At 38.4% G+C, this 14,449-nt stretch overlaps 1 protein-coding gene across 5 annotated transcripts in view; it reads right to left on the reverse strand.

Moving 5' to 3' along the window:
- The window catches only part of atp2b1a (ATPase plasma membrane Ca2+ transporting 1a), a 56,288-nt gene that overhangs the window by 14,554 nt on the left and 27,285 nt on the right, over window positions 1–14,449 (reverse strand). For all 5 annotated transcript variants that reach the window (XM_047389365.1, XM_047389361.1, XM_047389362.1 and 2 more), the window contains 5 exons: window positions 5,609–5,806; window positions 4,438–4,695; window positions 4,226–4,351; window positions 2,459–2,620; window positions 1,313–1,351 (listed from right to left, as the gene is read on the reverse strand). In XM_047389365.1, coding sequence (XP_047245321.1) covers window positions 1,313–1,351; window positions 2,459–2,620; window positions 4,226–4,351; window positions 4,438–4,695; window positions 5,609–5,806 — 783 coding nt within the window. The remainder of the gene's footprint in view (window positions 1–1,312; window positions 1,352–2,458; window positions 2,621–4,225; window positions 4,352–4,437; window positions 4,696–5,608; window positions 5,807–14,449) is intronic.

Here is a 14,449-nt window from a genome sequence, read left to right on the forward strand (position 1 = left end):
AATCCCTGTCTGGGATCTCTCCGGGTCTCCGGCTTCTTCCCACAGTCCAAAAACATGATTGTTATGTCAAACGATTGCTTTAAATTGCCTACGGGTGCGTGTGTGCATGCGGAGGTGAACACACACTCCCACCGGTAGGCTCAGACCGTACTGGAAGATGTTGCAACCACCTGCAAAACAAGCTAAACAGCTATGTTTTTAAACACCCCCAGAGTTATGAGGATGGGAGCGCAGAGTCTCCTGCGAGTTGCAGCCATAACTCTTCTACTCCATATCCAACCGAGTTCTTCGGGCCCCACTCTTTACAAGTAGCTAAGCTCGACAAATCACCAGGTGACGGGTTGTGACCCGGCTTGGCTTTCAGAGAGGAAATACTCCCCCTGGCTGTGCAATACTGATCTTGGTAATTATGTTTGTAAAAACCTACAGCATATAACAGAGAGATAGAAAGAAAACTGCTGCAATTAAGATAGAGGAGAAATAGCATTAATTTATCTTGGAAAAAAGGAAAAGCAGAAATAATGAAAAACATTTTGTAATCAATATAAGATGTCTGACCACAGCGAAACAAAATGACTGGAGGAATGCTAATGTCTATGCATACAAATAAACTGATAAAAATAAAACCCCTCCATTTGAATAGAAATGCCCATTTATAACCACTACTTTTTTTTTTAAACCATGCTGTACAAAGCCGTATAGACTGTAACCTGGCACTGTGTATGACTGTATGCATTAGAAACACAGTAGTGCTGCAGCTGCTGTGCACTGTGGCTTCCTTTGCACTTACACGGTCGCTGTAATCTCAGTCTAAAGGATTACTGTTGATTCCTGGCAGGCAGAGGGAATCTGTGCACCGGGGACCTGTGCCAGGGTTGTGGTCACAGACTGAAACCACATTGATCATAAAGTCCCAGCGGGGCTAGAAGGCTGCGTAGCCATCTGAATTAGCAGTGAACAGCCTAGATATCATTGCTTTAAATCTACAACTGCACCAGTGAAGCTCTTACAGTTTGGCTACGAAGAATTTCGTTTTGGACAAAAACACAAATCAAATCAGAGGGACCTGGGGGACAATCGGAGAGCGACATGGGTGGGAAAGCAGATGTTCTGGTCTCAAAATTGTTGCATGGCTTTAATCTCTTCATCACTAATCGCTATAACTGGATTCAATAGCACCTGCTGCTCAAAGCACAATGTGCCAGGGAAGGACGAGAGAAGGGAGGGCCAGACAGTACACGGGATAGCTGAGAACAGCCCGTACTAAGTTTACCCTGAGCTATGGTTCATCGTTTGTGGATGTGGAACGTACCTTTTTTTCTATTTTCCACTGATCCATCCTGTTTCTTGTCTATCAGAAAAAAAACAACAACACACAGATGGTTAAAGACAAAATACTGTGGGCAGCGTTCTAAATGCACACCTTAATAACACTTTGTTCAATTTATTTGTTGTTTAAAATCAGAGTTTTTAAATATACCACAGATGCATATAACGTCTGAATCAGGTTTCTAACGTTTTATTGTATCCTGAAAGCCCTTCACAGTAGAGGTGGAAGTGCAGTACTTGTCTGAGGCATACTGGTGACTGTCAACTTCCTGCACAGTTAAATTAATTGAGCTTAATTGTCATGTTGTGAGGGGGAAAGGAATCCTTGGATTTGGATTCATTATGAGTTCAGTAACTCTGACTTTAAAGTGATGACATGTATCTAACATTATTGATGATTCACACTTGACTCAAATGCATATTGTTGCTGCCCAATCAACAGAATGGAGGTTTTTAGATAGAGAAGCACAGGGATCAGACAATATTCAGCTTCTTTGGTTAGTAGGCATCTCCAAAATTAACACACCATACTAAGTGCAGCCAGTTCAAGGCTGACAACACTCTTCAGTGTTGACGTTGTTACTGCGTACAACACTCAAAGTGACCTAATTTCATTATTGGTGATGGTTTTGAAATAGGCAGAGGTGAAGAAGATGTATGAAGCAATTTAAAAGGAATCTATATTTTCTACAATATAGAGAGATATGGCCGTTTATGCACGATACAAGGGGAGAGCGCGACCTTTAGCAGATCACAGAAAGGCCAAACCAAGAACAGCAAAATTGCTGTTGTAACCCATTTGAGATTTCAATTTCAGTCATGGAACATGCTGGCAGCACTTTAGAAATCCCAGATCTAAAGTAAGAATCTTCATTCTCTGCAATATACACGGAGAGATGGCATCCAGATTTCCCATATTAAGCACTAGTATAAGACACTAAAGCCAGTTTAAACTTTTGGTTTTAAACGATTAGCAAAATGTACAGTGACAGCTCTCACTTTACAAAAAAACAGATCAGAAATTGGTAGATGACAGATGTAAGGTTCTGTAAACCTGTGTTTGTATGCTGGATTTATAGGTAAAACATCTATAAAACAGAAAGCTAAAGAAGTCAAGAAGGCCACAAACTTTTTCGCTGTTTTTTCTTCTCCTCCTTTTCTTTCTTCTTCTCCTCTTCATCTTCGTCCTCATCTTCGCCAACCCCAAGCAAAGTGAAGATAATTCCTGTTTGAGAGTTGACACCCACAGCCGTGACCACCATCTTCCCTGAGCCTTCCATTACATGGGTGCCTTTTAACAGAAGACAAATATATCAGTAAAAGCATTAAAAGGTTGAAACGGTACACCATTAGTAGCTGTTTTTATTTTGCCTCTGGCTGATTTTACTCAGGTCGAAATCCAGTTTTTATTGCCTTATCTTTTGATTTCGCTTTTCCCTTCGTTAATTTAAGTGCAAATGTTAAACTAAAGACTTTTGTTTGGACAGTGCTTTAGCCAGGCTTTAATGCGATACATTAAGCTGCAAATGTAAATAAATAATAAATGCAGGCTTTAAAATGGGACCAATAAATACACATAACGATGCAGAATGAAACTGCAGCTAATGCATACACCCTCCAAACCTTTAACCATAGCTAATTTTAATCGATTCTATTTGTGATGATTTCAACAGAGAACTAAAAGGCTGCAACACTGCAGCAGCTCTACATTCCTCTTAAGAGATTTTTATAATGTATTGTATAAAAAAAAAAAAGGAAATACAGTGTGGTTCAGATGTAATTTACCCGTCTTTACCTACTTTTAAGAAACAAGGTTAGAACTTAAAAAGCATTTGTGAAAAGCGTTATACACACTTAATGCAAACGTGTCAAATGGTGTTTCGACAGAAAACTAAACTCGGCAAACAGATTTAATTATCTTCCTGCAATGAAAACTGCGCAAAAAGATGTTGAACTTTTACATTTGTGACATCGGTCACTGACAGCTTGCACCAAATACACTCACCAGCAGAAAATGAACACCAATTCACTTTCTTTTTTAAATGACAGGGGTTTTATCACTGAGACATACACTTCCTAGCATAAAAAGTCTCTGACACTAATATTTTTTCAGACAATCTCAGCTGCAATTGTTCAAGTGGGTTATAATAAAAACCAAAAAACAGTTTTCATTAATAAATTAGCCTATTATTTGCCATTTTAGATACGTCATTTTAGAAGGGTTTACTATAGCAAGGATTGTAACCTTTCTTATAGTACAGTCATAGTAAAAAGTGTTTTAAAGAAACCGTTAATCCTCTATAAATAAACAATGTGATTGGGGTCATGTTCCACACCTAACCACTGTGTGCATGCAAAACAACTGAAGCATGGTAAAAATGTACGGTATCTTGATACAATACTTAGCAAGCGATATCTGTGGTGTAAAAATAAAGCAGATGATTCACAGTTTGTCTGTCTAGTGATATTCAGATTAATACTTTGCCTAAATAACTTATCATTTTTAAGCTTATTATTTTTATTATTAAACAAAAGTTTAATTTGCTTTACAAATTGCCTTTTAAAATCCTAATGCTTTTAAAAATACTAATGTACTCATATCCCTAGAACCTTTTCGCATTTCTTTTTCTAATTTACTCACAAATCACAACGCGCATCATATGGATTTTAACAAGTAGACCAGCACAAGTTGTGGACAATTAAAATACAAGAAAAAAATAGATGATTTTCCGATTTTTTTCAAATAAAAGTCAGAAAAGTATCGCATGCATATGTATTCAGTCCCCTTTTATTGGAAACTGCATTTCCAAACTTTACTGAAATGTACTGAAAGTTGTTTTTATAATGTGACAAAATGTGAGTTCAAGAAAAATAGTCATGTTAAACTTAGCATTACCTGATAACAGCATTGGATCTTTTTCTTGTGTTTTCTTCACATGGTCCGACTCTCCTGTGAGCGAGCTCTCATCGATTTTAAGATCATTGCCTTGTATAAGGACCCCATCAGCAGGTAAGAGGTCACCTGGAACACACCAGCGATCATTTTTTCATTTGAACATTCCTGATATTTACTTTGAATAAAAAAAATGATGTACCAGGTATCCTTACCATATTTTACTTGTGCAACATCGCCTACCACGATCTCAGCCACGGGAATTTGGATAACTTGTCCTCCTCGGACAACGGTAAATTTCTGCTCTTGCTCAATGCGACTCTGGAGGCCCCTAAACTGCTTGTCTTTGCTCCAGTCATTGAACGCTGTCACCAACACAACACAGATGACTGACAGAAGAATGGCGGCACCTTCTATCCAGCCTGCCTCTGACTCATTTTCGTCCTCAACGCCACCAGCAGCTTTTCCACAATCTGCAGAGCGACACAGTGGTTAAATCTTTTAGAAAACTGAAAAAACGTCCCCAGTTACTAACTTTGCTTTTTTGACACTATTGCATATTTCATGATCAAACCATTTGTTATGCAAGACAGATAACCTAAGCAGCAAAAAAAAATGTACATTTCAAATGATGATTTCATTTATTTAAGGGAAAAAAAGTCCAAACCAACTTGGACCTATGCAAAAAAGCAGAAACCAGAACTAGATTTAAAGCACAATGCAGGCCTTATTTAGCTCAGTGTTAGCTCAGGGCAAAAATGGCGTCCATGAGAAAGTTCCAAAGAGAAAACTTACTGCTGCCCAAAATGAAAATGAAGGCCCACCTTGCATTTGCTAAAAAAAAACTAAAAAGAAAAACATCTTGATGATTCCTTCGCAAAAATATTTTGTGGCCTGACAAGACAAAAACAGGACAGTCAAACAATAATTGATAGAACCATAAATCTATTTCTATGCCAGAGAGGCACAATGCTTTCAAGGACAACAGCACGTCCACGTTTGAATGGCTTCAAAAGAAAAAAAAAGAAAAATGTTTTGACTAATACCAAGTTCAGACTTAAATCAAACAGAAATGCTGTGGCCTTGCCATAGATCATGTTTAATAAAAAAAACAATCTGTTGGCAATTATATCAAATGTGTAATGACAGTCACAATCATCACTGGAGGCACAACTATTTAATAGTTTTAAGGGGCGAGTGCTTTTTCGCATCGGGCCAGGTTGTTTTAGGCTGTTTTATCCCTTAAAGAATAAGTCATCTTTCAAAGACTGCATAATTGTGTGTGACAATACAATAACCCGGATGATCAGAAATATTTAAATTTGGCAAAAAAGCAAAAATAAATCTGAAAGGGGCAAATTTCACTGCTCTGTATATTTTACTTACACTCTCTTTCGCCTTCTGGTGGTCTATAAAAAGAAAGGGCTAGGGAAATTACGGCCGCCACTTCAAGAATAATTAATGTGACATCCTGTAGTGCCTCCCACACTAATTGTAAGAAGGTTTTGGGTTTTTTGGGTGGGATTAAGTTTTTTCCAAACACAGTTTTTCGCTTCTCAATGTCCGCTGGCTGTCCACTAAGACCTGCAAGAGAAAGACAAAAAAGGAAAAAAAAAAACATATATTTGATCAAGTAAATATTTTGCTTGAGATTCTAGAGGTAAAAAAACAACAACAGTACACTAACATGCAAGCATGGATAATCTGAAGACAGATTCATTTTACAGCAGTTAGTTGGCAGCTGGTGAGTTACTAAAGCGAGAGTCGTGTATTCAGAGCATTGAAGCAACATTTGAGAGGAGACAATGCCTTTCAACAGTGACACACATTCAGTGGACATGTCATACATTGTCACTTCTTTCAGGCATTCCAGACAATATGAGAGCTGAGGTCAGGTCTATCCACACAAACTGCTTTTTCAACGAAATGACCAACTGACTCAAAGCTGAATCAGATTTAGAGTCTGGTGCCCATGACCACTGTGGTCCTTCTGACACATTGTCTGCTTGGCTAAAGAACCATCCAGCCATGTGCGTAGGGAGCGTTCTGCAGAAACCCATTCAAATGCCTCCACACTCAAAGTACAATTACATAGTCAGAAGAGACTCCACAGATTTGATGATGCATGACAGTTTTTTAGTCCTATTCATTCTGGCTGTGCGTGGGCAACTGACTGTTCAGACTAGATGGAGGTCTAGTGTGTGTGAGCGTGGAAGAGAGGAGGTGGAGTAAAATCAGGATCATGAGAAGTGACTAAAACTGCAACTGACAGGCAGATGTGGGTGGGCTGAGGTTGTGGTGCTTGTCAAAAATACATTATTGAATGCCGGAACTCGAAAAGCAGCTCAGGGTTCTTATGTAAACCAAGAGGAATCCTGCATAAAGATGGAGCAGATTAAAACTTTAAAGAGTCTGTATTGTGTTGCATGCAAATATGTTGCTACACCAGGCACAAGACTGACCTCTTATCAGCTGGCTGAATACGTTCATAGTAGACAGTTAGGTTTTACAGATAAACAGCTGACAAATGTGGCCAAAAAAAAAACAACTCATTTTTACCTGCAGCAGGTTAATATTTAAGATATCCAATCAAATTCAATTCAAACAAATTTAGGATGAATGGAAGTTGAGATTCACAGCAACCTTCACAAGTAACCTACAAACCTAAGGTTGGCACGAGTGTTATTAGCAGCTAAAGGCTAGCCAGTCACAGTATTACTTGCAACAGTGTTTAAAAATAAATTGAAACCTCTTCTGTTATTCTATCACAGTTGTTTTTTAGCCGGGTACTCAAAATGCTGCCATAAAAACAATTTCACTTCCTTTTGGCAAGTAATAAGACGTTTTTAATATTGCAATACTTTGTGCCACAAAATCTTGTATCACCTTTGTTGTTGCTGTGAAATTATTTGAAACGTTCAGGCAAATTGTAAAACCGTCTGCAGTGTGTCGTGATAACCACAAGGGGGCAGTAATGCATTAAACTGTTTAACAAGCAGACCAACTGCAATGATAGCAAATAGCTCCAGTTAAAAAAATGAAATAAAAATCACATAACAGCAAGAGACTGATAGATAATATTGTAGCTTGAAATGCCCATTCCTCATGTATACATAAGTTTAATATACAATTTTAATAAGAACATCAAAAGACCGTTAGGACTTAAGTTGCAGAACATATTAAATCACAATCGCCATTGCAGTATCAATGTTGCAGTATTACAATGTAGTGCTTAGATGCAATTACTGATAGGACTTTACATGAGCTGCTTTACATCTAATGCTGTTCTAAAATCCCCACCCCAACAAAAAACTATTTTATACATTTAATGATCAGGTTTGTGCCATGGGGTAATCTTAGTGACTTAAATTTTCACTCTACTATTCTCACACACACATCCTTCTGGAAAATGACGCTTCATCTACCTGACAATACTTGCTTCTGGTTCTATGTAAATCCTCTTTCCAAGGGACCAATCCTCAAAATATTAAGGCCTTTAACTCTTGTAGCATCTTTCTCCCCCTTTCCCTAACTGCTGGCTGGCCCTGAGAAAACAAACATGTCAAACAATGAGAGAGCTCACAAACAGAACATGAGTTACAAAGCTTTGGATACAAGTTATTAAACTTATCAGTCATTAATGGCGTTGTGACTTGACATCCACCACATTTAGTGTGTTTTTCCCAAACATGCATCACCCTCCAGTAAGGGCGCTGGAATATAATCAGAAATAAGGCAGACAAAATCAAAAACCAACTGGCGTGGCGACCCTATGAGGGCGTGTTCAACATGTAGTAATGTTTTGTTTGTTTTGCATCTCACACTAGGTCAGGATGTGAAAACATGCATTTTCCATTTTCAAATGTTCCTTCTTTTATTATGAGCCAAATTTGCTCAAATAAATGCTTTTCCAATTGACCTACTTATAACTCTGTTCCTATTTGCTCTCTGATACATTTATTCGCACTTAAAAATCTGATTTTTACCCCAGTAAGCACCAGTCTTGCCAAAAAGTGTAAATACATAAAAACAAATGTTTATAAAACATACTGCTTCACCTTTAAAAGATAATAAGAACACCACAAAAGTAACTAATTTAATTACATATTCTCATAAGTACCTGACAAATGAGTTATTTTTATTTTGGCCCATCCAATGCGCTAAATCTAAAGAAACAATCCAAACAAGCATGTATTCCAGTGGCTGCATTTAACCAAGCTTCTCATTCTTCGGAGATTTGGAATAAATCCACCCAGCAGCACAGGTTGCCACTCCTACAGCCTGAAGCATTCCTGGAAGAAAACACCTGCAATAAGCCCATGTACACATCCAGTTACTGGATAAGCCCAACATCACAAAACTTCTGTGTTGTCTTGAGGACATTATGAACCTACATCCTCTTAGCTTCATATCAGTAAATGTAATGCAAGGGCTTTAATCTGACAGGCTAGGAAATACATCCCACATTCAAGTCTGCAGTGTGACAAACAAGCTACTTCCACAATCTCTTTTCTGACATCCAGCAGCAACCAGCGACCTGGATGAGATTAGGTACACAAGTGTTCGGTTTTTATTCTCCGCAAGCTACGCCAGCAACGTGTGAAGGCAACAGAAGGTTGCGCTGCACTTTCAGGCCTGAGGCAGAGGCATGCTAATGTCACTACATTAGCATGCCTCTGCCTCTTTTTTAAATCCTACTTATTAATCTGCTCACTTCAATCACGTCTTTAAAGCTACAATTAATTCCGGCATTATTGGTTACATGTTTCATTTGAAATTCTAAGCAATTACTAACACCTTTTTAATGGAGGTTAGAGGAGCGATGACTCACCAAGCAGAAAAAAAGAAAAGAACAAAGCAGCCAAGTTTTATCCAGCTTAGCTGTGTGTTGCAGCTCCCTGGCTGTCTCTCACCATCTTCTTTAATTCTGTTTGCCTCTAATGAAAACACGCTGACAGCTAATACCCAGTTTAATTTTACACCCCATTTTCCCTTTGTATTCGAGTAATAAATACAAGTGACAGGATGAGCAAGGTGCTCTGTTTACTGAAGACACACACAAAAAAAAATGTCTACAAAGCAACCCTTATTTTAGTTCTCACATTAAACAGCTGATCATCAACCAGTTAGAATCAGATATGGTCTGTCAGCTAACCCAACACAGGAAGGTAATTTTAAGTCAAGAGTGGGAAGATAGGAGGAATTGTTCCACCAGAACAATTCTATCTAAAGGGACTAATTTATCCATCCATCCATTTCCTGTACTCAGTCTTACCTGGACAGGTCACCAATCCATCACAGGGCAACACGGAGACACACAGGACAAACGATCACAATCAAGATCAATTATCACATGCATGATTATGGTCTTTTGGAGGACCAAAAACATCCAAAACGTGTAGCTCTATACAAAAAAAAAAACCAGTCAGTCAGTCATTTTCTACCGCTTATTCCATAGTGGGTCACGGGAGAGCTGGTGCCTATCTCCAGCAATCTATGGGCGAGAGGCAGGATACACCCTGGACAGGTCGCCAGTCCATCGCAGGGCAAGGCAAGGCAAAAAAAAACCAGTATTACCAAAAGGACCTGTAAAAATGTACAACCTCTGTCAATTATTGGGTTGTAAGATAAAATTCTCTGCCATTATCTGGTACTTGTATGATTTGAATTCAACCTCTAAACAACACACTCTTGACCCCAGGTTTGTGCTCTTATGTGCTAGTAATGTATGCAAAGCAAACAGTATTGCTTTGATTTGCACCATCCAATAAACTGCTGCAAATAATCATGGGAAGAACACATTGTATTAATGTATCGACTGGCATCCTGATGTTTAGCAGCATTAGTTTCCAATAGCAATACCTTGTGTTTAGTAGAGCAGTTAGAGCTCTACACGTTAAATAAAAAACTCTGTCCTCCATAATGTGCTACAGCATGCTCTATTCACCATCGTGAAATAATCTGTTTATTTACTTAGTGTGAGACTTTAAACTGTTTTTCTGACAATTTCTTTAAATGACAAGATCCAAATCTTGTCTAAGCAACTTTGTCTATGCATTTAAAAGCAAATTTAACAGCAGCTTTCACAGAAAACAAGAGGGAAGATCGAAGCAGCGCAAGCTAGAACACGAAACAAAACATCGAGAAACAGCCTTTCAACAATAAAAGGACAAACAAGAAGAAGTGGCGTTCACTGGATACTTGGACAGCCTCTGCTCAATGCAGATGAAATCTAATGTTTAATGTTTTCTTCTGTGTACTCTATTCACAAACTGGGTTGAATCTTCAGCTCTAGTATTTGCAGCATGGTATAAAAGGAGGACACTGCCTGAACTGAAACCCAGGAGGAAGAAGTTAAGGCAGACATCTATGATAAAAGGTAACTTTGATGGCAGACGTGGTGGATAACGCACTAGAAGAGAAAGATGAGCCAAATGGATTTCTGAGTTTCTGATAATCACAGAAATGACAGAAACCTTTCAGAAGTCTCTTGAAACAGAATGCAAAAAACCATGTAACCTGGCATTTTCTTTAGAAAGATTCAAAGGAGTCAGAAGAAGAAAAGAGATGTGGCCCAAACCCAACAGATACCAACATGTCATTTACTAAACAGAACAAATAAAGCCTAATAAAGAACATGTTTGTGAATAATCATGTATATCTCAAAACCCCAACATTTGTACAAGAAAAAAACAATTAAGGGAGGGATTACTTTTTTTTTTTTTTTAAATATGACTGTAAAGTAGCATATGCACACAGTTTCTATATAAACCCCAAAAACTAAACTCTGCACAGGAGTTAGTATAAATGCATACTTTTGGACCTGAAAAAGGACAAATGGTGCTAAGGTTTGCTGAGGCAACAGATCACTAAACTTCAGCTGTTGGTAGTTTTTTCAGACGTGGAGACACCTGAAAATAGAAATGTCCCAAAAGGCTGTGCCATACAGGAGCAGTTGGTGGCCAGAAGTCGCCACATAGCATTGCTGTAATTAAGATTGACAGAGGCACGTTTTTTGATTTATCATATGCTACCGATGTTCTTTGTCTTTTAGTTCTTCTGCCATATTCTTTCTAGACCGAAGAGACTTCCTCCAGGCGTCTTCCAAACAAGCCCTACTTGCTAAATTGCTTTTTTTTTCTTTCACAATGCATGGTCGTGAACGTTGTTTAACATGCCAGGTGAGGTCTGCGGAAGCTAACATTTAGCTTGAGTTTTTTGCAGCCTGCCTGAGCATGACATGTTCTGAACTTGAGGTGACTTAACTCGGACTTTTATTCCTGGGAGAACTGGAAACTGTCTAAATTGTTTTCCACTTATGGATGTTCTTTGTCACTGTGGATTGAGTGACTTCAAATGGTTTGGGAATGGTGTAATACTCCTCAAATTTATAACAGGAACATTGCTTCAACAAGCTCATTGCTGATGTCCTCCTCTGTCATTGGGTGAATTACAAACCTGTATCCCTTAATAGCAGTAAGAAAAAAAAAAAAAAAGATTTACACAACCCAATGTATTAAATTGGCTGCAACATTCCCTCTTAAATCCCATAGACACAGCAAGGGTGTACTTATTTTTTCCCATGACATTCATTTAAACATTTTCCAGACTGTTTATTTAATTTGGCACAATGATGAGATGTAGGTTCTGGATATATGCGTTCCTATCATAGTCCAAAAGGTCCAAGCCATATCATTTTTTGAATTCAGACTTCATGACAAGGTTCGTCAACCTGAACTACAGCTGAATAAACTGCCATTTAACAGACCTTCACACTGAATGGGTGGGGTGGGGGGGTATCTGGAGCAACAGATACAAGGAACCCACTTTTATCAACCAAGACCAGTTTGACCACAATAAGTTAGCAAAGAAATGACAATTAATACGAAGGAGAGATAGAGGGAAATGTAAGTGTAACCAATTGGTAATAAAAGTTTGATTATAGATCTATTTTAAGATAAACATTTGAAGTATGAAACATGTTTCATGTAACTCGGGTCACAGAGTAGATTATGTTTAGACTGACAGCTTCCACCAATGCTAAAGGAAACAACTTACAAGTTCCACATGTTAAAATCAACACAAAAACTGATTTTAGTTCCCCTTTAAAAATTGTATTGGTAATTATAGACCCATTCATGTAACAATGGGGTATAGAGGCCAAGCTTGACTGCTACAACAAGAACTTTGAGCACCTAGAGGAAGTGATGTAGGAAGTTTTGTCAGGCCAGCAAACAGGACAACATGTACTCAGAGGCTCAACGTTTTTACCCAATGCTGCAACGCTCACATCAACAGGGACAACATCTTGTATGTATGTAGAATGTAACAAAAAAGTGACTATCTACATTTAAAATATTCTCCCCTCTGCTTTAATGTGAGAACATTTCAGTTCTGGACAGGATTAATAGATGTATTAGTCAAATGGTTCATTTATTGTTGGAGAAACACGTGGGCAGTTCTTATTGACAATTTACAAGGCAGTAAGAATTAAACACTGGGTTACTGGGATCAAGGTGAACAAAGTTGTAAAATGCATTTTAAATCCAAGGGTTAAAGTCCTTGTAATAATATGCCAAATAAAGCACCAGAGTGACTGAAGCTTTCTTTAGCCATTTGTACCAGAGTAACAGTTTTCTCCACCACCCATTGCCACACACTGCCGATCAACTGGCTGAAAGAATGCTACTGCACTTCATGAAAGACAAATTTAGCTGCTTGACATGTAGTGAAAAACATGAAGGGTCATGGCATGGAAACATAAAGCAGCATTCACACGGTCCTTATAAATGTAATGCTATTAAAACAACTGAATGACAGTTATAACCAACATGTCTTGAGCAGTTATTGACTGGCAGCTATCAGCAATGCTACACTTGTAATACTGTGCAAAGTGTTGAACAGCAAAAAAGGCACCATATTGCTATAAAATTAATCACTTGTTTATTCTGTATTTCGCCCAAATCAAAATAACATTTACACTCAATGAAATTTATTATAACTGCATCAAGTTACATTATGGTAGCAGAGGTAGGAATAACTTTCTGTTATGTTCTGAATAAAAGCAATCAGATGTTTTGTGGAAATGCAGTGTTACCGTGGTATTTTAGGCTTTAGGTAATCATACACCTAGGATCTCATATCAGCCAATGTCTATCGAGAATAATTTCCTTGGAGCACCAGTATGCTAATTACCAATTTAGGTGCAATTAAAGTTAAACTGATCTTAGGTGAATAGGACCTCTTTGACATACAGCGATTTTCGGGGAAAAGAACTTCATTCAGTCCCACTTAAGGCCCCAGTCTTCAAAATAAAATTTCAGTTCGACGATCAACACAGCCGCAGCAGCTCAATCATACACTGGATCAAAAAAAGAGCTTGGAAATGTGAAGGATTAGCAAAGGATTGGCCTAAGAGCTTTGAGAAATGACTGACCAACTAATTAGAAATCCCTTTTCAATTGTCAAGCCCTTATAATCCTACATGATTCCTCAATTTCCCACGCCAGTGATGAATTGACTGAAACGTGTCGAAACACTGCAGCTGCATACCAACTGGAACAACACCTGCTATGAGAGCAAACACGATTTGGAACTAATCAAACGAACAATTTAAAATATAGTTCTAAGTCTGGCCTGGATTTAGATAATAGCTGAAGCAGTCAAAGTATAATTATTTAAAGAAACACATTTGAATATTGACACGGTGAATAATGAAACAGTCAATCCCAAAAGTACAACCTACTATTGGTGCTCTAAACTGGGGCTGAAATGATTCCTTGAATGATTTAAGCAACTCGATTACTAAAATTCCTCGAGGCATCGTTATTCGGTGTAACGATACAGCACCTATATGTTCCAGACATTTGTGTTGCCAAACGCTCTCACTTTCACTAATGATAGCCTACTCTGCTGAGAAGTGGATGCCCAGTGTGGTTATCAGCTATCGAGGGGCAAAAAAAAGCGCAGAGAAAATGACTGGAATTGTCAAAATTGTGGGCTCACTTTAAACTTCACAGAACACTGCGGGTTCTGGAAAACTGAATTAGCATTCCATAATGGCACGTCCTCGGTGCTGCAACACCTGAACAGGAAACATCTTCTGCAGCAGCTGACCACCCCGCAACGTTATCAACAGGCGCTTTGAAAGCACACCAGGAAGATGGATTTAACTGATGGGACATTTCCTTAAAACAACAGATGACTGTAGAACGACACCACTCAGGT

This window comes from Girardinichthys multiradiatus, chromosome 17, assembly GCF_021462225.1.
Source record: "Girardinichthys multiradiatus isolate DD_20200921_A chromosome 17, DD_fGirMul_XY1, whole genome shotgun sequence".
In the NCBI taxonomy this organism is placed as follows: Eukaryota; Metazoa; Chordata; class Actinopteri; order Cyprinodontiformes; family Goodeidae; genus Girardinichthys; species Girardinichthys multiradiatus.